The sequence below is a fragment of the Drosophila subobscura genome, chromosome A (assembly GCF_008121235.1).
Source record: "Drosophila subobscura isolate 14011-0131.10 chromosome A, UCBerk_Dsub_1.0, whole genome shotgun sequence".
NCBI classification, from domain to species: domain Eukaryota; kingdom Metazoa; phylum Arthropoda; class Insecta; order Diptera; family Drosophilidae; genus Drosophila; species Drosophila subobscura.
The window spans coordinates 10523702-10551583 of NC_048530.1; the positions used below are offsets into that span (position 1 = coordinate 10523702).

General features: G+C 46.5%; 1 protein-coding gene across 1 annotated transcript; it reads left to right on the forward strand.

Moving 5' to 3' along the window:
- Positions 1–4072: 4072 nt before the first annotated feature.
- Positions 4073–27423, forward strand: LOC117901911. The gene is made up of 4 exons (XM_034812880.1): positions 4073–4533; positions 19435–19739; positions 20310–21420; positions 23497–27423. The coding sequence occupies exons 1-4, from the start codon at positions 4278–4280 to the stop codon at positions 25347–25349; spliced, it is 3525 nt and encodes a 1174-aa protein (XP_034668771.1). The 5' UTR covers positions 4073–4277; the 3' UTR covers positions 25350–27423.
- Positions 27424–27882: the final 459 nt, after the last annotated feature.

The window sequence follows — 27882 nt, forward strand, 5'->3', positions numbered from 1 at the left end:
TCAGCCAGCCTCAGCAAAAGACACAGCTTCTGCTTCCGCCTTAATCATTGATATCCCACGCCGTGGGATGGACGAACTTCTGTCTGTACTGTTATTACAACGGTGAAATCAAAGTCCGCACGAACGCATAACAAATAGTGCGATATATTAAGAGTAAAGAGCACGTAGGGCCAGAGGAGGGGAGGGCACGACCACGCTTGTCTGCTCTTCATTGTCTTCTTTGCACTTTACCGTTTGGTTCTGGTCACTGCTTATACCATCGCTAGGCACGCAGCCGTCTTGTCCACTGTCTGTCTCATAGCTGCGTTGTTGTTTGTGTTGGAGAGAGCGAGCGTAGGGAGAGCGAGGACAGATCAAAAGGGAGACAGTAACTAGAGATCTTTGTGCGTGCGTGCAGCGCTGCAGCAAGCTGCTTGGGCAGAAAGAGGGAGAGAGAGAGATTAATCGTGGGAGTGCAAGCTGCAGACAATGAGAATCTGAACGGGATGGTTGTCGATGCTCTCAGAACAGTCGTTGTGTGGAAGATGGAAGCTTTCGCAATCAGTTGTTCAAAGAGGAATTCTGCTCTCTTAATTCTGCTCTCCGTTAATAATTCTACTCTCGCTCTCTCTCTCTCTCTCTCTTTCTGTGTCCCACGCACTGCCATACCACCTTCAAGTAGAAAAATATAAAGATAATTAATTCAACAGCTTCGGAATCAGAAGCAGAATTTATTTGTTGTTTATTTTAATTCCTATTTGCTTTTGCTTAACCAATGCAGATTAGCTATTTAAATATATTTCCACTCTCCTATTTGGGTATTTTATTTGCGACTGAATGCATTTACCTACTCGCACTCGCACTCGTACTCCTGTGTACTCACGTGTGTACTGTACGTGCGATGCGAGAGAGCAATGCGGAGCACGCTGATAAGGTTAATTGAATGCAAAGTGGAACGTGGAAAGTGCACCTTCCGCCACCCACCCACCCACCAGCCACCAAAGAGATGCAAATGCACAAACGGAGAGATCGGGAAAAACAAACCCAGTCGCAGATTGGCAGCAGAGGAGCTGCGAGGCCCCTGCTTTCCATACATACATACATATGTGCAGTGGATGACCAGCCGAGCATATATTGAAAAGTTATGAGCAGGAAATGAAACGGAAGCTGGCAATATTGCCCCACATCGAGAATGGTGGCAGGATGATGGCGGAGATGGGACCAGATGCCCCAGCAGTGCATACATTGTGGAAAATCCAATCATCCACCTTTTAGTCTGTGTGTCCGTCTGTCTGTCCGTTAAATCTGTCATTGTGATTAACTGGCAATTAGTTAGCTACAGCTACAGGTACTTTAGATTTAGATTCACAGCAAAACAGAAGTCGCCTTGGAAAACGGAACCACCCAGTCGGACTTGGCTACTTCCACGAAGGACATCTGTCACGCTTCCTTTTACACCAAGCACTTTTCCGCAGTCCACACTCCATTTTTGGCAAGGGCGGACGCTATCCGGAGGATCTGGAACAGGACCTGAACCCGGCACTGGAACTTTGCTTTGGGGCCTGTGTGGTCTGGACCCCCTGCTGTGGAAACCCAATGCCCGCACTCACGTTTGCTCTCTCCTCTGACTGTTCTCGTTTGACTGCGTAGCCCACCACCCGTCCGATGTGGGAGTTGTTCCTGCGAGTTGTGCTCGGACTGCCTTCAGCTGAAGTCCAATAAAACGAACGCTTCAAGCCCAAAGCTTTAATCGCAGCCATAACTCTGGCCCGGAAATTATGACTGCAAATCGAATTGGCTACCTAGTGCCCCATCCGCCAGGCCACAGCCAACAGCCAACAACCAACAGCCAGCAGCCAGCAGCCACCAGCTCTAAGCCAAATGTTCCGAGTTCCAACCAATTGAAGCATTACTGGCCTAAACAAATTGCCTCATCATCACTCTGGAGCGAGCCAAATGGCTCGCACATCCTGCACACAAAGCTGATTATTGTTGCGGTTGTGGCAGGGCTCCTGTCTCCTTGGACATACCCTTACAAATATTCAGCATATCCAAGTCGACAGCCACGTCTGTGTCTCCTCTCTTCAGTCAATTTGTGTGCCGACAGCGGGCTTCAGCATTCCGATTTGTTGTACTCGGACTTGAGTACTGCTGCTGCAAGGCCATTCAATGCGTCGACTAGCATTGCTTTTGGGGCTCCAGTTGCGCTCTTCGGCATGGCTATCGGTATCGGGGACAGCCCATTTCGAGTGCTTTGTCCGGCTTTGCTCAATTTCGTGGTGCAGTGAATTCAATTAGCGCCCCGTGGGATGCACTGCACGCCGCCGGGGCTCAAACGAAGAGCACAAAAAATGAAAACTCGACAATTAGCTCGGCCAATATGTCAGCATAATAATTACGGAAATACAAACCATAAAGCGGAGTCAGAGAGCGGACGCACCAGAATCCGATTGCAGTTCCTGCTGCCACTCTTGCTGCAGTCAGAATAGTAACACCAACAATAGTATTAGTAATAATAATAATAATAATAGAAAACAACGACAATGAGCTGACAAAAAGCAGCAGCAGCAGCAGTAGCTCGTCTCAATAAGCAGCCAAATTAATTAGATTAGCCTGTGCCCCGCCATCGCCATCGCCCTGGGCCTTGGCTTGGGCCACCATCAATACTGATGGCAGTCAGACGCCAGCGCAGCCCCACAGTTGTGGGCACTCGCATAGAGACAACAATTTGAAGATACAATTTGGTTGCATAATTTCCCTTTCTTCGATGAGCTAAACGCTCCGTAAAACTTTTGAGTGGTTCTCTTAGTTCCTTTATTGATCCTCCTACTGATCGTCGCATAAATGCAACTGCTTCTATTATGCTAGCCTTAGCTGTGACAAGCATTTATTGGCATATTCTGTCCCGTTCCATTAGCGCTCAATTTCGGGCGCTCCGCTGGTCTGGAACCTCTCGAAAATGTCAATTTTGTTGCGTGTTTCAACTGTTTGCTCGCTCGGAGATTACAACTACAGCTGCAGAGAAATATATCTCGAAAATCGCTTGGAGCAGACACTAATCAAATTACTGAACGGCAACGTAAATCAACTGAAAAATGTTTTAATTAAGAGGCAGGGACCGGTGGAGACCGGACACACACAACGTGCAGAGAGTCGCTGGAGGCCGCCAAATGCTCGAATGGCATTGCAATGCCAACTCCACACTGTGGATGTGAAGGAGCTGCAGCGGGGATGCCAATTGGCATCATGAGGAATGTTTACCAATTTCCACAATGCTATTTATGCTGCTATACTGTAAGGCAATGGCATTTACCTTAGGGCCTGAAATATGCATCAAAATTATTACATTATTGCAAAAGGTTTGCTCTTTTTCTTAGCTTCTTCAAGTCTTGGTCTTTGGATGTGTGGCCCAACTGTTGATGATCAACGCGAGCAAGGAGCTGTAAAATCCCCTTTTGAATTGCGGAATTGATGGCAGCAGCACCTGTAAAACAGTTCATCAAGAAACTACATGGAGGAGGCAGGAGCTCATACGGCGCCATGGCGAATCCGACTTCAAATTGCCCATCAGCCATTATCCATTATCCCACTTTCCGCTTTCCGCTTGGCATGGCCAGAGCCGAAACTCTCATCACGTAGCCGAGCAAATGAACTGCAACTGACTTTTGCCACAGACTGCCTGCCTGCCTGCCTGCCTGCCTGGCACCTACCTACCCGCCCCTCCCCTGCCAGGAGCGGTGCTCGGGCTTCATCGTTGGCTTGGCGCAGGCGTCAGCCGAGGCAGTCGTCCGTTCATTCACCAAAGCAGAAGCAGAAGTTCGGCTTCGGCTGCGGGGCCCGTACATATGAGTGCTGGCTGAGGACTTGGCTGCTTCAATTGCGCTTCGCCCGTTGGCCAGGTCGCACGCTCCCTGCCAGGCTCCCGCTCAGTTCAGAGAATAGAATCCGAGTCCTCCGAGTTGCCGGCAGTCAGGAACGAACCGAAGCGTCGTAAACTCAAGTCAGGTTTATTATCCTTCAATCCATCATCCCCCCTCTGCGTGTCTCAGTGTCTGTGCTTGTGTTTTGTATTTTTGTTGTTGTTATTGTTATTGTTGTTGTTATTGTGGTGTGGCGGCCAGCCCACCAAACTCACGGCAAAACCAAAGTACAGTAGCCCCCCCTACAAGTGAAACAACAGGCGAGAGTTCATATTCGCCGGTTGGCCAGTTTTCGTGCGTTTCCGGTTCGCGTTCCGTGCTCCGTGCTCCGCGCGTGCCATATTCAGTGCGGGTCCGGCAGTCGGCAAACAGTTGGCCATGGCGGCCAGACAGCACCGCTGCAGGAGAATGCTGCCATGCCAGCTGCAGCCGCTGGTTCTAGCGCTGGCCCTGGCTGTGGCGCTGTCTCTGGCGGTGGCGCTGCCCGGCGCGGCAGCCGGAAATGATGTTATTTCCTTGACGAAAGCCGACTCTGTGCACGGTCTGCTGCAGCTCGACCAGGACAACGCGGATGCAGCAGAGTCCCGCCAGTCGAGACCAGGCAACCACTTTGACTATGGCGCCTACGCGAATGGTAAGTGCCGATAGCAAAGGGGGGGACGGGACTGCTGCCCGTTTAATGGCACAACATTGAACCATTCCCAGACCCTAGCATTACCCTACGCTGAGTTCGCTCTTGACCGATCGGAATGGATCCGAAGTGTAGGTTTTCCCTATGCATTGTTCTCCTGCATGCTCCATGTCCACTCTCACGTGGGACACTCCTTCTGCTTTCATGCAAAATTTGAGCCACGAGCTAACCGTTGGCAGTCCGCCTTCGAGATGCGCGGGGCTTGGAACAACAGCTGTTGCTGTGTGGAAATTATTATTAATACTCTGGCACATAAGTGCCACAGCAACTCCATGTAAGAGAGTTGCAACTCAAACATGTTGCTGAAGGAGGAAGCGGCTGGGAGCGGGACCGCGAGCGGCAGGGCTGACTAACCGCACGGGCAAACATTTCGGAATGCAGCATTTTATTTGTACCATTTGCAAATGGAAAATGTAATTTTGTCGAGAGCACGAAATGTGTGCCACACACACACACACACACATAGGTATGGACACAAATGGCAAATCAATTGCAATTGCATTACTCACTCGTGGGCGCATTGCACCCATTTCGATGTTATGCATTTTTGCTTAGCTTTGTGCTATGTCCTCCCCTCTCTGGCATTGATTTGAAAGCAATTAAATTTGGAAGGCAACACACACAAGCCCACAAGAACACACACACTCTGCTGTCATGCAATGTTGATAATAATACAATAATTGCACATTCAGTTGTCACTGTCGCCTGTCGCCTGTCGGCTGTAGCCTGTCCACTCTCTCTGTGTGTGTGGCAAAGGCTTCGAGTTGCGTCAATAAAATATACATTTTCTTGATACAATCGTATCAGACAGTATCCTCGCGTTGCGGGTTCAGCAACCCCAAGCGAAGCGTTTAAGCCGGGCAAGTGCAACGCTCCCGCACACGCTCCAGTTTCGAGTAAGTGCCGACCCGTGCACCTGCGTGGCAGCAGCTCGCTCTTAGCTGCTTCATTTTAGAATATAAATTCGCTGGGAAATGGCCTTCCGATCCAGTGTTCCGGATAACTTTCCCTTTAGCCATTCGCCAGGTAAAACTTTTATCAGTCATTCGCTCATTTGCTTAATGTGGCAACTACTTAAGCGATTATAAGGATTTGTGCCGTGCGATTCTTTGCCCTGTCAACTCATTGTCTCATTTAATTGAGCTTAACTGAGCGCTGAAAGCAGTTTGAGTGGACCACTTAAGCGACTCATTAGGAGGACATTGAGCTGGGGAAACGAGAGTGGAATTAACACAAAAACTATCGCCAATACAAGTAGCTCCCATTTGCTGGCTATCATCATGCAAGAGCTCTTTACACTTGTGAATGGAATTGTGTGCGAGTTTGGACTGGTATAATTTAGGGCCAAGGCAGTGCCCAGTGGCAGGCCCAGGCAAATTAGTCGTTGTACAACTGTTGAGCATAATCCCCATGACCCCGAGGCATGTTTAATTGGGCATAAGACGCACGACACCTGCTGAAGCCTTTGCATTCGCAGCATGTGCTGAGCTCCGCCTCTCCCCCTGCTTAGCAGGGAAATTTACTTCTCTCCCTCCATGCGCACATGCGATGGCAGTTCATTGTTCCAAGCACATCATGGTGCTCGCAACTAGGTGCAAAGTGTACTCTAATTATCCTGAAATGCATTGAATGTCCGTGAATCTGTGGATCAATTGGCAGGCAGCCAGCAGCCAGCAGCTCCATTACGGATATGGAATGCTATTTTTTTTTTATGCGAGCATTTAGCGAGCAGCAGCAGCAGTCCTGGCAGCCATTTGGGGATAAATCCCCAGTTCGTTTTGGCCAGTGCTTTTATCGCCCCCCAAATCTCTGCACAGTGTCCTGTCCTTCGTTTTCTCCTGCATGCGTTAAGGGCATGCGTCCCCTCCCCACCCCAAGTGTTGTCGTGCTGCGCTAAGCGAGATAATGCCGGAAAGCAGGAAAGCGGAACATTCAGACAGTGTAAAGGCGGAAAGCGGGAAGTGCTTGCTGGCTGGCTGGCTGGCTGGCTGGCTGTGCCTTGAGCAATTTGGCACCACATTGCGTATGATTAATATAAATTGTTTGGACTTCAGCCCCACCATCCCTTGTCCAGCCCTGCGCCCTCGTGGCGCACACAGTGTGTGCAAAAGCGGAAGCGGAAGCAACGGAAATCCACGGAGTGTGGGCAGGAGACAGACTTGAATTTGCCAGCACTTAAAGCAATTGCTGCTTGCACCGACTACAGTGCAGCCCCGCAGTTGGGTGACTGGAGCGGCACTGACTCTGGCCTGCTCCAGCTCGCTGGCTTGACTTATCCCTGGATCAGCCATGTCATCCATTACCGCAGGGACTGCTCACACGACTGCTGCCTCCTGCCTTCCTGCCTGCCTGCCTGCCTGCGTAAAATGTCTATTTAGAGGTGTTCCTTTTCCTGCTCCTTTTTCCGGTTGCTGTAGTTTTGCCTTTGCTGCTGTTGGCGCTGCCACAAGCCATGGGCCAAAATGTCACATTACTGAGAGTGCGACAGCGAGCGGCGCATGCCAGAGACTCCGCATGCACTAGACTGCCACACCAGCCGCGTGATTGGTGTCCGTGGCTCGGTGTCGCCTGGTGCTCTGAACTTTCTTCTGTCGTTTGCTTCAACAGAAGCCGCATGGGCAGCAGGAGTAGAAGTGGCAGGAGCAGCCATATACACGTACTCAACGCATCTTTGCTATCATTTGTGGCTTTGCCTCTGGGCTCACCCTCAAAAAGAAATCTGAAAATGAGGAGGAACGTTGTGGGACGCGTTGTGCGCGTCACAGCCCTTTTGTTGCGTTTCCAAGCATTTCGTTGGCCCCCACAGCGATTCCAAAAGCACACAAATTCCACTTATGTACATGTAAAATGTATACATTTTAATCGTACATATACATATGTAAATATGTATGTAAATATGTACGGATACACGCACTTACGCATACAAATTCAACTTTAACCTTTGGCCACATCAAACTAAAATAAAAGGTTAGCAGCTGGCAGAGTCCTCCCCCCCCCCTCCCCGCTCCCTCCGGGAACCTGCCACAAAGTGAGTGGGCATTCCGCTCCCACTGCTTGGGAATATGGTAATGACCACAAGCAAGGACATCAATCGATGATGGGGGCACTTGTTTTTCCACCAAACGCTTTTTCCATTAATATTTTACATTTCATATTCGCATTCGCAGTGCCAATGGCATTGGGGGACTCGCACCCACTCCCACGCCTCCCAGTTTAATAAAGTTCTAAAGGGTTTTGTGTATTTGCATTGGCATCTTCCACAGCTTATCCGCATCGGGTTTCAGCAGCCGAGTCGGTCGGCCAGTGTGTTTTAATTGTGTTGACTTTGTAAATGATCCATTCCATAATGCTTCTCGAAGCCAACACACCGTCATCGTCATCATCATCGTCATCGTTGTCGTGGCCTTTGTGGCGTTGCCTCTGGTCCTTTCGACTGTTTTTAATGGCCCCATTTAAGCCGGGCAACCCGAGCACAACCTGTACAAAAAATCCAAACCGAATGAAACGTAACGAAAATCGATAATGAATTAATTTCACCGAATAACACCGCAGGCAAATGGCGCCAATAAATTTATGACTCCCGGGGCAGTCCTGTCACTGAACCGATGTAAAACTCGCCTGTGTCTGGCTCCACAGCCCGCCACGACTCTTGCTCTGTCTCTCGATTATTTTGGGTGGCTTATGGAGGACACAATTAAAAGACACAAAATACCGAAGCTTTGTGCGTCACGACGACTACTTTTGCCCAATTACAATAGCCCAAAAAATAAATCATCAATCAAACTGTGGCCTGCCAGAGGTACTTATGTATATATTTATAAATAAATTAATTCCAAATGCTTAAAACGAAACCAGCCAAAAAAGAAAAGGAGCAAGCTGCAAATAAGCGAAATTTGTACTGCAATCAATAGAAAACTGGCGGTAAAGAATTTGTGTTCGTTCTAGGGACACACGTGGCCAGATTGCCTTTCGTTCCTATGTACACAGCTGCAGTGAGGGAAACTATTAATTACGTTTGGTTTGACTGCAATGATATTTGCTTTAGCTGGCCAAAAGTGAGCCGCGTGTGAGTCATACTTGGATGGGGAAGAGGCACTAAAAAACCTAATCGCAGCACCGGCATGTGGGCATCAAAGGATTAGCGTTCAATTTGCTGCCACTCGGCATCCAATTAAAGTCAAGTTTCTGCATTCACTAATATATGTTGGATGTGCCACATACGATGGCACAGGTGTGTGTGTGTGTTTGGATTTCTTTTGGACTTTTTTGGCGATTTATTAGACTGCGGGAATGTTCGTATGCAAATTGTGCGGCTTGGCCTGGGCCTGATTGGCACTTGTTTGAACATGAAATGCAACTGCAATTATTCGCACGACTGGCGCAAATTACCAGAACCCACCAAAAGCCCGAAATATTTATAAAATACCTAAAGGTAAGCAAAGCACTCCATGGGTAGAGTGCTGCCCAGCGCACTATGGGTGCTAAATGTACTTTTACGGGCACTTGCCCAATGTAGACTTCAGCAGGACAAGCTGCTACGATGTCTAGAATTGGGATTGGGTTAGAAGAAATTTTAAAAAATAAATGTACAAGTTTTTGAAGTTTTTTGTAAGAGAATTGCCCACAGGTACGAGTAGTTCAGTGGGTTAAAAGTTGCTCTGAATCGACATGCTTCAGCACTACTTAACTGGAGTTATTAGGGGCATCGATGGTGGCTTTCGATCACCAAAACTTGTTCAGTTTGTTCAATTTGCTGGTTGGCTTTGTTCGGCATGTAAGAATATTCAACTACCACTACTAATATGCATGAATATATGTATGAATATGGGTTTATACACACACACACACACACTCGTTTGTATGTACATGTTTATGGGAAATGAGAGCATCGCTTGGCACGCGAATTTTGTGTAAACTTTTGCTGTTTAATTTTTGTGTTCCGACAGCAAATTGAAGCACTAGGCTTGGGACCTAGTCGCAGTCTCAGTCTGAGTTCAAGATTCATGACCCATTCCCAGTCTCGGTCTCATGCAACGCTTGGACGTTGGCAAATTTTCTGAATACAAATCGCGGCTGGCTGGCAACTTTGCAGAAAGGCAAAAGCTGCCGCATGTACGAATAGTTTGCTGCATAATGACAGGCGCGCCGGCATGCATATTTATGTCCATCGCCCAGCGTCCCCATCGTCCCACACCCCCGCACCAGTCGGTGCTCAGCTCAGCCCCAAAAACAGTTGCAAAGGCGTGGAAAGTCACGCTCTATCTGCATGCTAAATTTGGCTAGGAAAACGCTAGAGCGGTAGACTCCCCATATTCTACTCTGCCCTCTGCCTGAGATCGGTTATGCAAGTGGTGACGCGTTGGAGCGCGTCCCACAACGTTCCTTCTCGCTTGATATTATTTCCGTGCAATGATCAGCGACAATGGAATTAAATTTTCAAATGTAGAGTTGGAGTATGAAGTGGGACTGGATCAATGAAGAATATAAAAATTTGCCTGAGGGTAAAGAAAAATTTAACTGCCACAAGGGGAACGATTCGGGCACCAAAAAGTGTGCTGCACAACAGCTGCATACAAATACTTGCCATGCGTGTGTGTGTGTGTGTGTGTGTGTCGAGTGGAAGCAGCACCAGAGCAGCAGCAGCAGCAGCAGCAGCAGCAGCAAAAGAAACAAATTAATTTAAATTTTTATGATGCCATAAAAATAAAGCATGGCGTGCACCCACATACGAATATGTGCCACGGCATATGGTGGCTAAATCACACGCAGATGGAGAGATGGAGAGGGCGTGAAACAGTAGAGTGGCCAGGGGGAAAGGCACAAGTGTGAGGCGAAGTAAAGTGGAAGCTGCCGCATCGTCCATGACGTCGGCCATAACGTTGCTGATGGCCGCCCCACGCTGCCCCAATTAGCTTCAAACTGTGCCTCAGCATGCGGTATGCAGGAGGCAGGAGGCAGGAGTGAGGAGTGAGGAGTCTGGCCGAGCACCCTAAGCAGCGTGCCATTACTGGCTCAACACTAGAACACACGGAACTGGATACTTGGCCATATTCGAGAAATATTCGCAGCACAGATTTCGGAACTTGAACTCGAAATCAGCATCTGAAACCCAAAATTTGTGTGGAAGAAATTGCTGAAGCTTTGCATGCCGCAGCTTTCGGCAAACATTGCACCAACCTCACTTCTGGCAGGAGAGGAGAGCGATAAAGCGGAGCACGACCTACTCGAATACGTAAACTTGATATTTTTTCTTCATTTTCTTGGCGGGGCCATAAGTGACTCATTTGTATTCATTGTTACGCTTCGTCGCTGTTGCCGTAGCAAGGGGATTGATATCTGTCATTCTGCGGCATGTAGTGCTAATGGGCAGCTAAATTGTTTGTGTGTGGCTTAAGAACAGCTCCAGAAGTATTTTTTTGTTGGCTTTAGGATTGCTTTGGGCTTCAGGATTTGAGGCACGGCACTCTATTTCGGGCACTCTTCGGAGCAGGTTGAGAGGCATAATGCGGCTCCGCTAATGCCAACTAATCGACTTATACAAATTTAATGAACGCTGGCCCAGCAGTAGCTGAAAAAACCCTGGCCGCAGCCCAGCTTTTTCTGCAAATACTCAGAGCCTCAACATTTTGCACTGATTTATGTTTTCCCCTTTAATAGTTAGCTTTTCGAACAGTTTTTTCAATGATTTAATACTCCAATACAAAGCTCAAAAAACATTTGCTAACTTTTCGTTTTCTTTTGTTTATTCAAACTCTTAAAGAACATTGGGGTTTTCAGCCCTTACCATTACAGGAATGGAAAAAAAAGTGCCCAACTTTCCTCACCCACTGCTTGGGAGACAACTTTGCTTTGGGAATCTTTGCATTATTTGACACCTTGCATACGGCACACACGCAACTTGTTTTTGTGTCTCACTTGTGTGCAATTTCAGCGAAATTTGTAAGACTTGCAAAATATCCAGAGCCTTTTCGGTGCACCCCACTCGGCTCCGACATTCTCCACCTCTCTCGCAGTTTCCTCAGTGGTGTTGTTTGATTGAGATTTATTGAAATGAGAGGATGTCGGCCAACATTCTCTGTCTCCTGTGTCCATCTCGTTAAGGTTTCGTCTGGACTGGCTATGGCTGGCTCGGTAGGGGAATGGGAAGTTGTTGAGGTGTGGAACGGCAATCGAGTTGCCTCCACTTTCCATGCCCTTTTTCAGGCATTTTTAACGATTATTTTGAGAGTCCTCCCGGCCGTTCGGCAAATACAATTCACAGTGCCACTAGGCTGCTTTATGGTTGGTTAATTTTCAGCAAATTGTTGAGTTTGGGCAACATTCTTTTGGGTACTTTACCCAAGTTCGCTTGGGATGGCCACAGCTTTAATAAACTCTGCCAGATACAAACGAGCAAACTCGTAGAGCATTTACCCCTCGGCTTGCTTGGCTCATCTTTTCACCTCCGTTTTCATTTCGCTGGCAACCATTTTACGTTTGTAGAAGCGGGAGGAAGGGCACGAACGGTAGCGGACCAAGAGGAACAAAGTCAACAGAGCAAATCAAACACTCTTTTTATCTCTGCTTCTCATTATCATTCTCTGTCTTTAATTTTTATGTCCCTTACGGTAAGTGTGTACTGTAGTTTTGCTCGCTTGTAGCAGGCAACGAAGAAAGCAATTTTAATTTATGATCAGGCGTGCTAGTAACAGTACAAGAATCGCCTAGTAAGTAATTAAGGGGGGGTGGCAGTGCGAACGAGAAGCAAAAACGCAATTCATAAAAGTTATAGCTGCAAAGAAGTCGGAGTCGGAGTCGGAGTCAGAGTCGGCATTCGCCCAGAGAGGAAACAAAACTAATTACCGTTATGGCAAAAATTTTGTACGTACAGCTGTAGTGCTGTAAATTTAGCACGCTCTTGCTCTCGCTCTCGCTCACTGCCTCTGCCTCTGCCTCTCCCCTGTGGTGGTATAGGAGTATGTGTGTGAGTGAGAGGCGGGTGGTGTCGCGCTGTTGCTGTTGGAGGGAGGGAAGACGCCTATACACATAATTACTGTTTTCACACTCAACGAAGACGCCAAGAAGCGCAGGCAGCGCAGTCCCACTACAAGAAGAGAGAATAGAAGGACAAGAAAAACAAGCAGAACCAGAAGGTGCAGCGAAAGAGGGCATTTGTGCAGAGCGGAAGGAGCAGACATAGCCAACTTTAGATATTTATGGAAATTAGTTTCAAAATTTCGCCCACTTATCATGAACACTGCCAAAAAGGCATTGTTGTGGGTGAATGAAGGATATAAGGATCCTCCTTAAAGCATCTACCTACCTGAACATGTGAGTGTCTGGACATGCAAGTCAAAACAGATTGTCACACGCCAAAAGGAGGAGTATTTCAGGGATGGCGCATGAAGCATTTGTGAAAAAGTTCAAAATTGCGGCACAAATTCGAACTTTTCCCATTGCTGCATCTGCCAATTGATTTAATTTTAAAGCTATTCCACACACACAAGATCAGATGGAGTTGTATGCAAAACATTTTTATAGCTTGTGGCTTAGAATTGACTTGCGAAACAAATTTGAGAATATGATAAGACGTGACAGCCGTTACACGTACTGCGGGGGAAGTGTACGAATGTTGAGACCGCAGATGTTTCCCTGCATTTGCAGCTACTCTCCTACCTATGACCTTGCCAGCAAGCACCGCTGGAGCACTCGTGTCATAGAGCTAGAACAATAGAACAGAGCACTAAAGTTGACTAATGAGCTTTAGAATGGGGGAAAGTGGAGCTGGTGCCGCCACCTTTTTGCCGCTCCTTTTGGCTTATAATACTTTTGAAAATGTAGGAGAATTTTTCTTAGCAGCAGGCTGGAACCCTCAGGCCACCCCAAAAGTTGAAATTCCTTCTTGACTTTTAAAGCTGTTAAACTATCTTAACTCTTTCACTTGATCCCAAAAGTGGAGCCCAGAAGACGTAAGCTCTTGATGGATCTCCACCATCATGACTCCTCGAATAGAACGAATTTCCATGGCTGATCTTTGGCTCCATGTGCGAATGTATGCACATTCGCATTAGTATTTCATTTACTCCACACCGCTTAGTTCTGTTTCCCAAAGCCCACCCAGAAACATACTTTCAGACACACAAACAGATCGAAAATTGTTCAGCCAAGCAGGGAACAAAGCAAAACAGCCACCAAATGAAGGTCAACTTGGGCGACCTCGATGTATTTATATCCTGGAATAGTAATCAAAGCAATAGTATTTGCCAGTTGTCCCTGTTTCTCCATGCTCTAACCATAATGGCTTCAAATGCTCTCAAATGGGGCGTTAATTGTTAACTTTATTTTTGTGCATTTTCAATGGAAACTTTCTGCCTGCCTCTGCTTAGGGTATCACAGATGGAAGCCCAACCAACGACATTGTCTGTCCCCACACCACGCACCCTCTTCCATGGACCCTCTTCATTCGCATTGTGGCTTTTGTGTGGCTTTTTTTGTTTGGGTCTGTCAGCGGCCGCACGTAGCAAATTCTATTTACGTGTCCTTGAACTATGCTTAATATGCCTTCCTTTCTGCCTTCCTTCTTAGCCGCAACTGGAGCGGTAATAGAAATGGGGAATGGGTCCTATAGGTCTGGAATGGGATTAGGAATCAAAAAAGAAATTAAAAACCAATATGGCAGGCAGAGAAATGGAAAATGAAGCGAGCCAAAATCCGATGAAGGGAAGCAATTTGTGCTGCCATTTCCATGACGCGAGGTGTCTGAAAAGACCCAATTTAGGGCGGCTTAGCGTTGATTTCCTTTCGGCATTTCGGTCTCATAACTCATACGCATCATGGGCTCCGTTTCTGTTTCTGTTTCTGTTCCTGTTAACGGTCCCGGTCCCAGTCCCGGTCCCGTTCCCGTGCTCGTTGCCAGCTCACTGCGCAAAGGCGATGAATGCGAAGGAAATAAATATTTTATTAAATCGATTTGGTCTCAGTTGTTTCTGTTCATGGAGCGGCTGGTGCTGCTGCTGCTGCTGCTGCTGCTGGTGGGTGTCGGTGTGGATTTGGGGCAGCAATGACAACAGCTTGTAAAATACCAAAACCGCTGACAGCCTGGTGATTTATTTATGTTCTGCGGTGCACAATCGCTGGCTGCCACCGTCTCCCCCCCGTTAGGTGTGTCTGCTGTCTGCCTGTCTGTCTGTCTGTGGCTGGGCCTTTGGCTATGTCTGCTCCTGTTCCTGCTGCCTCTGCTTCACAGAGATATTAATTATTTTTTCATTGAAAAAGTGTCTAAAAGCTCAATGAAATCTCGCATCCCAAGGCGCACCCCACTGTCACGCCTGCACATATCGCGAATGACTGCCACCATAAGCCACGTACGATGTGTACGCTAGTCAAGAGTTTGCGTCGGGGCTTTCCGATGTCCGGGACTAAAGTATCATGAGCAAGGACTCCTACAGGACTCCAGTCATAGCTGGCAGTGCTTTTTTCCCAACAGATGTTGTTTATTGCAGTCAGATGCTGTTTGAGAAAAGTTAACAAACCTCCCTCGAAATAATCATGGATCATCCTCAATTAAATTACTCTTAATACACTAAAGTTGAGGGACGCAGCTGATGGTATCCAAAATTGTTTGCCCAGGATTAAGTTTCGTGTAGATTTAATTAGTTTCATTTTAAGCACTGTCTAAGCAATCCAAAGTCAAATTAGTCGAGCTGGAACTACTCATAAATTAGCAGGTAGAACGTCCCTAAGAGATAGTAAAATAAACAAAATTCACCATGAAAATGGGTTTGTCGGTTTATAAAGCATATTTTGTTGAAATATTTAATGCAAAACTCAGAGGTTTTTCTATTCTACCTACCCGGGTATCCCCACCTACTTTATCAACTCTCCACCTTTACATTTATTCTCAGTTGTGTCCTCGGGCTTTGCCATTTAGTTTGAAAAAACGGGAAACGTGCAAAATTTTAGGGTTTTTTTTTTGCTGGCTTTTCCCTTTTTACAGGAACGACAAACAAGCATATGTACATATATTTGCCTTTTTTATACCCGGTACTAGGAGGGTTCTAGGGGTATATTAGATTTGTGGTGAACGCATAGAAGCAGAAGGTTTCCGACCCTATTAAATATATATATTATTGATCAGTCTCAATAGCTGAGTCTTTCTGTTCGTCTTGATGAGCGCCGATTCAGTTGATTGGGCATACAAGTTGAGTCGCGTTTGAAGGCGACTCACAACGTTTCTCTTCGTTTTTTATTTCTATCGATGTGTTTATCAAATTTAAAAATATTGTTTGCCTGCTGTGTCGTTGCCTTTATGGAGCATGTTGCAATTTTAGTATCATAAAAATGCAAATGGGTGCTCTGCATGGGCTTGTAACACACAAACAGAAAGAGGGTGAGAGTGTCAGAAAGAGGGGGGAATATTTATAAAGCCGATGGAAATTGAAAGCTTTTGAAAATTTGCACTTTCTGTTCAAAGCCTTCCCCCGATTGCTGCCACAAGTACATACACCAGAGAAACTCTTACCTATATGTGCAGTACATATATCTAAATATGTGCTTACAATGAGATTACCTCAGCTTATGCTTAAATATGCCATGACATCGATGAGTGACCCAAGAACAATTGAGAGAGGATTGCCGTCTGGCTGCGAGTGGAATGAAAAATGCCAAGAGGACAGTTTTTCGGCACTGAAATAGGCATTACAAAATGCTATCGATTTGTCCTGTCTTTCCCTTAAGGCGCCCGCATATGGAATCCTGCCTAACGCCACCAGCAAGCTTTGTGGTATCCACGCAGCAGAGAGGATAAAATGCACTTCCTGTCGCCTAGGGCAGGTCGAAGCTGGCACAAATGTTACACCATGGAGGGGATTTAATAAGATAAACGGTATTCGAGTAAAAGGAACGGGGTGAACCGCATTCAAGGCATGACTAGAGCCAGATTAGTTTAAATTTCATTAACTATTCACCCTTGAAGCGATGGATGTTGCCCTTTAAAAAGGGGAAACGAATGCCGAGCAAACTGTTCATGGGCTGTAAGGATGTAATTGCTCAGTGTAATGGACAAACATACCGTTAAATAATTATGCAAAAAAAAGTCCATCCAACCAAAGGTGAAAGAGGAGGATGCTGCAAAATCAACAGGCCATAATGGGTTAACTAAGGCTCCCGGGTGGAGGGGAGGGGAGCAGCGAGGCCGACTCACCACTGCATCACCTGTCCGTTGTACGTTGTCTACGCTATCTGCTGTCCGCTGTCCGCTATCCGACCTGTCCGTCCGTCTGTCTATTAATTAGCCCAAAGTGGATGGCGGTGATTGCCGGGCACGGGGCTGTCGAAGCTGGGCGTGGCTTGGCGCTGGCAAGGGCATGCGGCCCGCTAAAATATGCAACATCCTCATTACAAGCATAATAATTAAACTCCAGAGTGCCCGAAGAGACTGAAATACGAGTTTGCACAGCGAAAGCCAGCGGAGCGGCTCAGTTTGCTTACGCGATTTAAAATTACATTCATCCACATCCACATCCACGTAGACATTCCGTGACAGGACTGTGCAGGGTGTGTGTGTGTGTGCGTGTGCTGCATGGATTTGCGTTATTTGCCCCCAAAGCACCAAGAATAACCCAACAGTGAAAAGCAAAGCAAAGCAGAGCCAAAGCAGAGCACCGAACGTGCCAGGCGACTCCATCGCCATCGCAGTACATACGTAACCCCTTGTGCTTGTGCTTGTGCTTGTGCTTTTGGGCCTGGTTTGCGTGCAAATTAATGTGACATTTATTCATTATAGCATGACACAGTCACATGGAAGGTGAGGGCGTGGGCGAGGGCGAGGGTGAGGGTGAGGAGATACCGCGATAACTGTGAACCAAGCACCGCACAGTGGCTGAAAACTCACCGAAAGTGGTAGAACTAGATCTCTACATTCAATAATGCATAATTATTTATGCGGCCACAGACATAGAGACTTCAAACGTTGAAATATAAGCCAGCCAGAATTTGTATTCCCAAGTATACCTGCAGTCATCGATGTGTAAGCGATGACATTTGTCATTGCTGACTTCTGGGTGCTGCAGGGTGAAGACAAGCCTACTCCAGGCCGAATCAGAGCAAAGCTGAGAACATAAAAATGGGAAATAAAATGAGGCAAGTCCTTTTGTATATACAAATGCACATGTGTACGCATGTATGTCCCTGTCTAGCGACACTCTGCGGCGACACGTTATGCGTTAGATGATGCAAAGGAAGCCTGAGAAATGTGAGAGGGAACCACATTGAGGTTATCGTCATTGGACTTGTACATATAAATATGTATGTAGAATGTGCCGCGCATAGAATGCAAAGTTGTTCTCATTGCTAATTGTTAAATTTCCAAGTTCTCTTCTGTGCATGCGCTCACAGAATTTCCCGGTTACTGGAGTTCTGTCGAGCATTTTCCGGTCTAACGCCTCTCAAGAAATGTCTGATTCTCCTTGCATCTCTGCCGTTTCGGGGAATGATTGATTGCCCCTATTTTGTGTGTTTTTTGTTTTGACTAAAGTAAAGTCTGAAAGTAGACGAATAGGAAAGAGCACTACGACCCCATTCGGCGAGCCCCGAATTCCTTTCCTTTCTTATGATAATGCAGTAGGAGTACTAAGTAATTAGAATTGCTAAATACATTCTGCACCAATACGTGAGGCGGAGCACAGAACAAAGAACAGCTTAAAGAGAAAGACTTTTTCTTTAGCTTTTTCTAGGGCGCTTCGCTGTGGGTCACTTCTTGGACAGGTTGCGGCGTTTCTCCATGGCCTCAAACATTTATAATTTGGTTTATTTGGTGGCTTAACTCGAATTGTTCCCACTTTGAGCGATTGATGCTAGAATCTAGTTGGGATAACTAAAGGAATAAATACAAAAATAAATAAACTTCATTTAAGTTCGCGAAAGTTCGCGCCCCAAAAACATCAGTAAACGGAAATAATGGCACACTGGAAAAAACTGTGCAGCTACTGAAGTTTGGCACTTTATATCTTCATGTGTATAGGGATGGATGGTATGAGTAGGGGAGTACTTATAGCGTATATACTCTGCTCCCTCTGGCAGAGGTGTGGGAGTTTCAACGGCTTTGTGCTGTGAGAACTGATGTGGATGCAACTGACAGATATTAATTGAAGTTCCGACTAAAATCATAAGGTGCGACCCATGCAGCGTCTCGCAACGTTCCTCATCGTTTCTCCCTGTGTGTGTTTGTCAACATTCCCCCTCTGACGCCACAGCATTGCGCTCCACAAAATGTCAATTCAGTCAATGACAGAGCATAAAAGATACCTGGGAGTGTTTGTGGTAAAGTGGCGGGCGGCGGGCGGCGGGCGGGCAGAGCCAAAGGCAAAGGCAGAGGAAGAAAATCTTGTCTGTTCAACTACGAGTGAAACCTATTTTTTCTGAGGTCATGCATCGTATCTGCATGCATGCTCACATATGTACATATGTACATATGTACATAATAGATGCAGTTGGGTATGTAATGCGTGTGTGTGCGCTCACGAATATATTTCTCATAGAAAGAGACCCAAAGTGGAAGTCAATTCAAGCAGCTTACCTTTATTTAAAGGAAAAAGAACACACACACACACACACAGCCAGCACACACATATTTTTTGTTCGAAATGTACTTGAGCAGGGTCTCCCCACTAGTCCGTGCCCACTTCTTTGACCTTTTTTCTATTTTATTTTATTGTGGGGCATTCATGTGTACGGGGGCACATCTTTTCTTTCAACCCATCCGAACAATTTCAATTCTCTCCATCTCTCCCTCTCTCTCTATCTATCCTTCTATCGCTTTTGCTATGCCGTACTCACCTCGTCCTTATTTTTTTCTTGCCTTTGCAGATTTCAATTTGCAAGAAGAGGCCTCCATACCGGAGGACATATTTGACCAGCACGATGGCGACATTAAAGATACCGACTCCCAGCTGCATTATGCCCCAGCCGCCTCTGAGGCAACCGCTGTCGATGATGATGATGATGTGGATGTGGATGTGGATGATGATGCCGCAGCAGATGCCACAGATGCCGCAGATGCTGGACATGCTGAAGATGCGATCGGGTCTGCGTGGAGCGATGCGGACGACTCAGCCCCTTGGCATGAGGATGGGGATGAGAAGGAGAATGATGCATCCGAGGCAGCGGATATAGTAAGTAAACAAACCCATACATGTGTATGTACACACATACACACAAACCCACTTGTAAGTACACATAGAGTGCCTGAGCCCCCTCCCGCCGGGCCAAGTCCGCTAGGAATGGGGTCAGTTCTGTTGGGTGGTCTATTGAAATGTCGCAAGAAGGAAGCGAGGCCTCAATGCTGAAGGTCTGCATTGAAATTCACTTGAGAAAAAAAATGTGCTCAACCCATTCAGCTGAAAATCATTCTGGAGACCAAACAATTCAGAGCCAACCGACAGGGCGGCGGAACAGGGAACTTCTATAAGTTCGAAGTTGGGCTACATTCTACATTCATTAAATATTCTCTAACACTGAAGAACTAAAGCGAAGGTGGGAGAGAATAAGCCGAAATACAAAAGGAAAAATACTTTCTGGTATTTTCCTCACAAAACTCACAAAGTCAACGAAGGGAAGACAAAGAAAAAGAGTGAAAAAGTAAAGCAAGAGCAAAGACATCTCTCACACCGTTCCTTCTAGTTAAATTTGTTTACTTTTATATATTTATCATATATATATTTGATGTGTTTATTTACTTGCAGATACTTGAATCCCAAATGCCCACAACGAGAAACTTCACGGTGCAGCTGGACACAAAGGAAACATTCAAAAGGAAGAAATTCTCGAGTCAGAAGCCTAATGCGAGCCAAGTCATACACAAATTGGGAAACAAAAAGGACCGCCAGCAGCCGAAGAGATTGGTCAATGAAGGAGCAGTAAAGGAGGAGCAGGAGGAGGAAGACGATGAAGAGGCCAAAGCGACAGAGGCAAGCACGGACAATGCAAAGCTCGAGAGGAAAAGAATAAGGTATACAAAATTGAGGGAAATGCACGAACAGCGAAGTCAACAGAAGGAACAGGAACCCAAGCAGCAGGATCAAGGTACAGGCAGAACCAAGTGGCAAATCGGCGAGAAGGGGGAGAAGAGAGAGCGAGAGGAACAGCTGGTTGATTCCATTGAAATATTAAATGAACGAAAATGTAATAAACCATCGGGAGAAATAGCAATGGAGCAGCAGCTGGATCCAGAGCAGGACACATTTCAGATAGAGAAGAAAAACGAGAAAGAAGCAGAGATGGAGAGAGTCAAGGATGAGGATGAGAAAACATTCGGCGATATTGAAGACAATTTTGATGGAGATAAAGTAATTGACATTGACGAATCATCAAAAAATCAAGAATCGCCACCAGAAGCCACAGCTGCCACAAAAATAACATCAACGGGTAGCGGGGAGGCCACAATGCCACCGACTGTGGCCATGATTGGGCGCAAGGAGAAGCGTGGCTTTTTCCGCATGTACAGGCCCGATCTGATGGCTAAATATTTTGATAAGTTCGACGAGCCTGACAATACACCGGTAAATGTTGAGGACGAGGACCTTGATGCGCCCGTTGGGAAGCTGCACTACTTCGAAAACGGCGGCAAGCCACAGGAGCAGCAGCAACCCGCACAAAAGGAGTTGCCAACACGGACAGAAAATGGAACGCAGCAGCAGCAGCCCGAATCACGTTACACTGACGATCAGAATGCGGAGGAGCAGCAGCCACCACAGGAGCCACGGGAGGACAGGCTCGTAAGTATTGAGATGAGGAGTAGCGAGACGGAATCGGACACGGAATCTGAAATAGAATCTGCATTGCAGCAGTTTCAGGGTAAGTCAATAAACAAAATAGAAGAAAAGATAATCTGTCCAAACGATTGAAGCGAAATCAAGAGACCCGCTACACAGTGTTCCATGTGCAGTTTTGTTTGCTTCTTCTTCTTGCATTTTTGTGTCTCGAGCGCAGTCAGCCGCGGTTGTGCATTTATCTTATATTCCTTGTGCCAGCCTCTCTTTGCTTACGCAAAGCTTCACACCGTACTGCATCATTCAATTGCTCTCTATCTCTATTTGCAATTCCCTTTTGATCCCCCTCTCTCTCAGTGGAAGCCAATGCACCACCACGCCCCACACCACGCTGAAACGATACTCTCTCGATCTCAAAGCTCGCTCTCAGCAACAATGCGAATGGGAGGAACAACGGGATAACTCACTGCGTAGTTTCTGTTCTTATGTACACACAACTGTAAAGAAGCTTAAGCACGCTAATTCAAAGTTCAAAGTGTGAAGACAGGAAGGCAGGGGGGCAGGGGGGCAAGCTGTGCTGAGTACCAGATTGTATGTACAACATACATGTATATGTACATACATACATATGTACATGTGTACATATTTAAGGTATGCTGCAAATATAAAAATTTCAATCCAAATCCAATCCTCGCTCGCCTCTGTGCCCAACTTTGAAGCGGGTTCTCTTGTCAGTTTTCAGGCTTAGGCTCTCAGTCCAGAACTGGACCTCAGGGGATACTGAGTCCCCTCAGACTCTGACTGTCATACGTGTGGATGAGTGGTTGTTATGCTGAATTTTGTTTAAAGAAATCATACCAAAACATGCCCATAAAGAGCGGTATACGATATCCTGTCGGCTGGCAAATATCTTTAAAGGGACTGAAAATTCTTTAGAATGCTGCTGGTAACAAGGCGCTGGCAAGTGGGTGGTTTGGGTTCTGTTTGGGTTCCCCCCTAATTAGTTTAGGTAAAGACTTTCCGGTCGAAATTTTTGCAAATTATTTCCCGTTTTTTTTCCCCGTCCAAAAGGGAAGGAAATCAAACGGAAAAGTCTTTTGCTCTGCTCCACTGCAAAAGCCCTCACTGAGAATCTTTAAGAGAGGCAAAAGCAAGCTCCAAGCTCTGGCATTAAACAATAAAGCTCGCCAAATGGCAAATTTCGTGAATATTCGTTGTCGTAGTCGTACCTAAGTATGTGTATAGGCCAGCATTCCCTAAGGGGCAGAACATTCTGCCTTTCCTACTAAGAAATCCCATCCCTTGACCAAGGAGCGGTGAGGCAAGAATTAAGTTTTGGATTGGATAACTGTTGGGGCTGGGGCTGGGGCTGGGCTGGAGTTGGAGCCATCACAGCCACAGCATCCGACAGACTGTCGGACATTTCCCCACAACATATTGCCAGCCGCCCTTGTCCATGGCTGAGTGAAGCCTCGCCAAATACCAGTGGAACGAAGGGATTGTATTTTGTGTGGTCAGGTTACGATCTGTGGCTATCATTGAGCCGGATTAAACAACCAACGCACAACCTTGTTTTGAATAAATGGTCTCGGCTAGCTTGAGCCACGTTGTGGTATCTCCCATGCTCGAGGCCAAGTATCTGTTTTGTGTTTAAGTCTAGGAAAATGTTACTACATAAAGATACATATCTTAGATGCCAGTTGGCACTTGCAATCGATGTTTGCATATGCGAAGCGTGCTTTAGGATATTCATAGAGCGTCGAACAGCTCAAATTTGGAACTTCTTAACGCGTAAAAATCTTCAACTTTGTGCAACAATTTATCCGCTTAAAATGTCCAAAGAAATTCTACTAAATGCTACTGGCTAATTACTTTTGTGACTTTGGATTTAACAAATGGATTTGCAGAGGCTTCCGACAGTTGGAAATTATTCTCATTTCGAGTCGCTTGTGAAATCTTTCACGTGTTTGCATTTGGGGGAAAATATGGCAAAATTCTGCGAACTTTTGTGCGTTAGGGGAGACTAGAGGGGGAGAGCGTTGTCTTTTCTTTTTTGATGCTTCTGGGTTGCTTGATGGAGTAAAATTGAATTCAACAAAGCAAAACAAACGCAGCATGACACAGGTACTAACAGTTTTGTCTAATTTTTCTCCATCTACAGAAACGGTCACGGTGCCGGCCACAACCATAGCGCCAATCTCGGCGACACCTTCCTCTGCCTTTGAGTTGTTTAAGGCGTTGCGGCGCAGCCATCAGAAGGCCGGACACAAGAGCCACAAGAAGCGCTATAAGGATTACCTGAAACGTCATCATCAGTCATTAAAGCAGCCACTGGCAACACCACCACCACCGCCGCCGAGTCTCTCTCCCCGTCATGCCCAGAAGTTGCTCGAGGAGCAAGAGAGGGAGCGGGAGCGAGCACATTCTGCGCCCATTTTCGCTTTGGGTATACGTCCCCGGTCATTGCTGTCCACTGATAAACCCTTCTACGAGGGCCGCGTATATTACTACGACCATCCCCAGGGGGGCATGGCCATGCAGCAGGACCTGGAGGAGCAGCAGCAGACCACAGAGATGGAGCGACTAATAGCACACGACAATGATAACTGGTACCGTCGCATAAGTCCCATCCTACGCAACGGCGTCAAAAGTGGCCGTGGCGAGCAGCATCCTCACCATCAGCAGAAGCACCAGCACCATCAGAGCCAGAAAGGACATCATCAGCACCAGTACAAGCAGCACCACAACCACCATCACAGCCATCACCACCACCACAACAGCAACAACCATCACAATCCGGACCAGAAAGTGGGTCAATTGCTGCAGAGGTCGAACAATCCGTACCAGCGCAGGGCACACCAGACGCCAGCAGCCTCGTTGGCAGATTCTCCGAGCAGTTCGGTGGCTACTCCACCGCTGCCACCGCTGCCACCGCTGCCTCCGCCCACCCAGCAGCTGGGACATCAGATCACCGAGCTGGAACACCTTGAGCGCTACTACGCCAAGTGGCCGCATCTAGCACGGGTGCAGTTCCAGCTGTACGACGAGCAGCGCGAGCCTCAGCAGCAGCCTCTGCTGTATGGCGACTACGGGGACGACTACGAGAGTGCAGCCGAGCTGGAAGAGGCGCAGGAGGAGCAGGGCGAGGAGGCCAATCTGCCGCCGTACATCAAGAAGTACAATCGGCGCAACAAGCAGCTGCTTAACCTGCTCGAGGGCACCCTGCCACCACCAGTAGCACCGCCAATCCCATCGAACCCAATCAGTGGCTCCGACAGTGCCACGACGGCGGTGCGACTGGACGATGAGTATCTGAAGCAGAAGCGGCGACACTACCGTCAGCAGCATCGTTTCAAGGATTTGTTTGCCGAGCAGCGCGTCGAAACCACCACGATGGCAGCCTCTCCACCAGTCACAGGCGAAACATCAGCCACACTGGCAAAGGCTGCGGGCAATCAGCTGCCCGACGAGGATGGGTATGTGGACAGCGATGAAGAGCAGCAGAAGCCGCCACAGCAGACCTTCTGGCAGAGGGAAATGGCCAACAAGGCGGTCGCTCCAGTCGATCCACCTTCCTCCACACCGCCGTCTCCTGTGACTACGCCCAAGCCCGCCCTCTTCAAGTTGCCCTCCTATCCAGCCATAGCGGGCAGCTTTCTGGGAGCCCCGCGAAGTCGCAGCCGAAGCGCACAGTTCGTGGCCAATGTGGCGGGTCGTGGACAGAGCAGCAGTCGGCCACGTTACGACACCTCGAACGGAGCCAAGGGCGCTGGTGAATCGGGAGAATCGAGTGTTGCAGCGTCGCCGCTCAATTCCTTTGTGTACCATCGGGTCGTCGATGGAATCGGCGGCAATTCGGTGCTCTCCAGCGGTGTCGGCGGCTCCAACAGCCGCAAGCAGTCTCGTCTGCCATTCGTGGCCATCACGGATCGAAGGCTTGAGACAATGGCCAGCAAGCGGCTGCTGGCGGAGCGACACAAAGACTTTGAGCAGAATCATTTTCCGATGCCTTAAGCCGCGCGAGCTTCAAGTCAGAGGGAGGCGAGGAGGGAGAGCAAGAATAAGTAATGATGGGCTGCAGAGTGGGCTGGAAACGAGATTGGATAACAGATCGTTTCGGAATCGCTTTTCTTCGACTGCAATTTGAACGATTTTAACTATTTTGAACCACCCAAAGTCCAAAGTTTTGCAATGTTTCGTGCCAACTGAAATTGCTGTCAGTGAGAGATGATCCCAGTGACTGATTTTTAGATCGGATTTGGGCCGAATATATTTCAGATTGAAGTTTGAAGTTTGAAGTTTGAAGTTGGAAGGAACCGGACAGACACACCGCTGAATAGTTTTCGAGTACGATGGCACAGGTTTTTTTTGTGGGTCCACACCTCGCATCCAGCCTTGTTCGCAGCCATGGGTCGTAACATATACATATATATAGAGCTATAACATTGTAGTCGCCGCTTTTGGATGATTATTTTTGGGTTTTACGTATTATGTTGAACAAAATACTCACATATTCTTGTACATGTGTCTGTAAGAGGCGAACAGAGAGAATCAAAAGGATTTAGAGATAATTGTCGAAAGAGTTTTTTTGTGGAAACATGAACCGTAAATGTAATGGAAGAGTAAAACGAAATTTAAACTATAAAATGACAAATTAGAAACAACAAAAATATGCAACTAAATTTAAGCAAACAATTTTTTTTTTGTATAAAAATATCACAAAGTTCTGTAGACACACACAAACACACACACACACACACACACGCGTAGCAAGAGCTGCTAGAAATCAAAAAGTGATATCCAAAAAATATATATGTATACATATAAATATTTATCTTATTGAATAATTATATTTTTATGATTTTTAGAACAAATTGTAGGGAACTTTGTGTTGGGCCTAGAATAATGAAATTTCGAGCAAACGCCTTTCCGCACGCACAACCCTCACGCCCGAACCATACGGAACGCTTCCTCCTTCCTCCTGCACGCAAACAAACAAATCCAAAATAGGTTTCAAAATTGAACAAAAAACAAAGCCTTACAAAATGCTGTCACAGGACACTTCTCTGCACAGAATTTTAAGCATACTCGTATATAATTATCCAGAGCAAAGATAACTTTTAGAGCTAAATGGCAATAGCAGGGCGAACGAAGCAACAACACAGAAAACATATCCACGGGGCAATTATAGATTATACGTAGAGATTTTGCCTCATAGAGACAAATTATGGGGAAGTTTTTCAAACATTTTAGCAGTTCTATTCAGCGCGCAACACTCGGTGCTGAAGCTTTGGGCTTAGATCAGGGACTGAGGAAATTTGTACTCGGAGTTTCAAATCTTTGAAGTACGAAAATCACACCGACAGGAGATCAAAATTTAAGAAATTTAAATGTTTGTTTTGGGGAATAAGTAACAAAATTCATAAGAATGCATCCTAAAGACTTATCCTAGTTACGAGCTTACGCACACAGCAGAGACAAAACTAAAGTTCAAGAAACTTCATAGGCAAAGACGAGTGAGGCTAAAGGAATGCCACAATTGCAAGAGAAGGTCCGAGGTCCGAGGTCAGTGGGCAGTGGGCAGTGGGCAGTGATGGGGCTGTGTAGTTAATTAACATATCAAAAGCGATGCAGGAGCAGAGTAAAAACGGAAAGCGAAAAGCTTAAAGCAACTATAAATAAGATCAACTTGCAGAACTTCACGGCATATATTCATTATAAATATAATTGTATATTATTTCGAATGTTCTTCACTTGGGAATACGCGAGTAGTTTACTCGTTATCGCCTCGTTACTCGTTACTCGCCCGAACAACATCGTCTCGCCTATGAAAGGATACCAGAATAGATTGTTTTTTTTTTTTCAGGCGCAGAACGTTTTTAAATGATGCTTAACCCTGATTATAAGCTGATTTTACGTAAAGTATTTTGAGAACGGTTCAAGTATCAGAGCAAAAGCATATAATCAAAACAGGGTCCAGCACCACCTCCCCACCACCCCTTCACCAACAATATACACACACAAATACATACATACATACATATATACAGACACAATATGTGGTAAAATTGTAATGGAATGAAATTTAATAAAGCAAACTTGTATTATTTACGCATAACTGTGGGTGGAGTTTTTGGAGTTTTTTTTCTTAAGAAATTTGCCGACTGTCACCGTTGAGACATCTTCAGGTACATGGAAAGAGCCTTCTCATATGTGGCATTTTTGTGTGTGTTGACGAAGCGTCTCACAAAGTTTATCTTCGCCCAAATTTACATTGCTTATGTTTTTCACAGAGGTAAGGCTGCTTGGGCTATTTCAAAAATGAGAATAGGTTACATTAGTTCGTTATTAGTTGGAAAACAAAATTAAGACATCAAAGTAGACGGAAATGTGTGTTTTAGTGACTTTTAATCCGCCATACAAGAATATGTAAGTGCGAGGAAAATGAAGAGGGGGAAGACTAAGATGATGCGGTAAGTCCACCGTTTTTTTCTGAATTTCTTTCCCAATTCTTCCTCTTCTGCGTTTTTTTTGGGTGTCTCGCTGC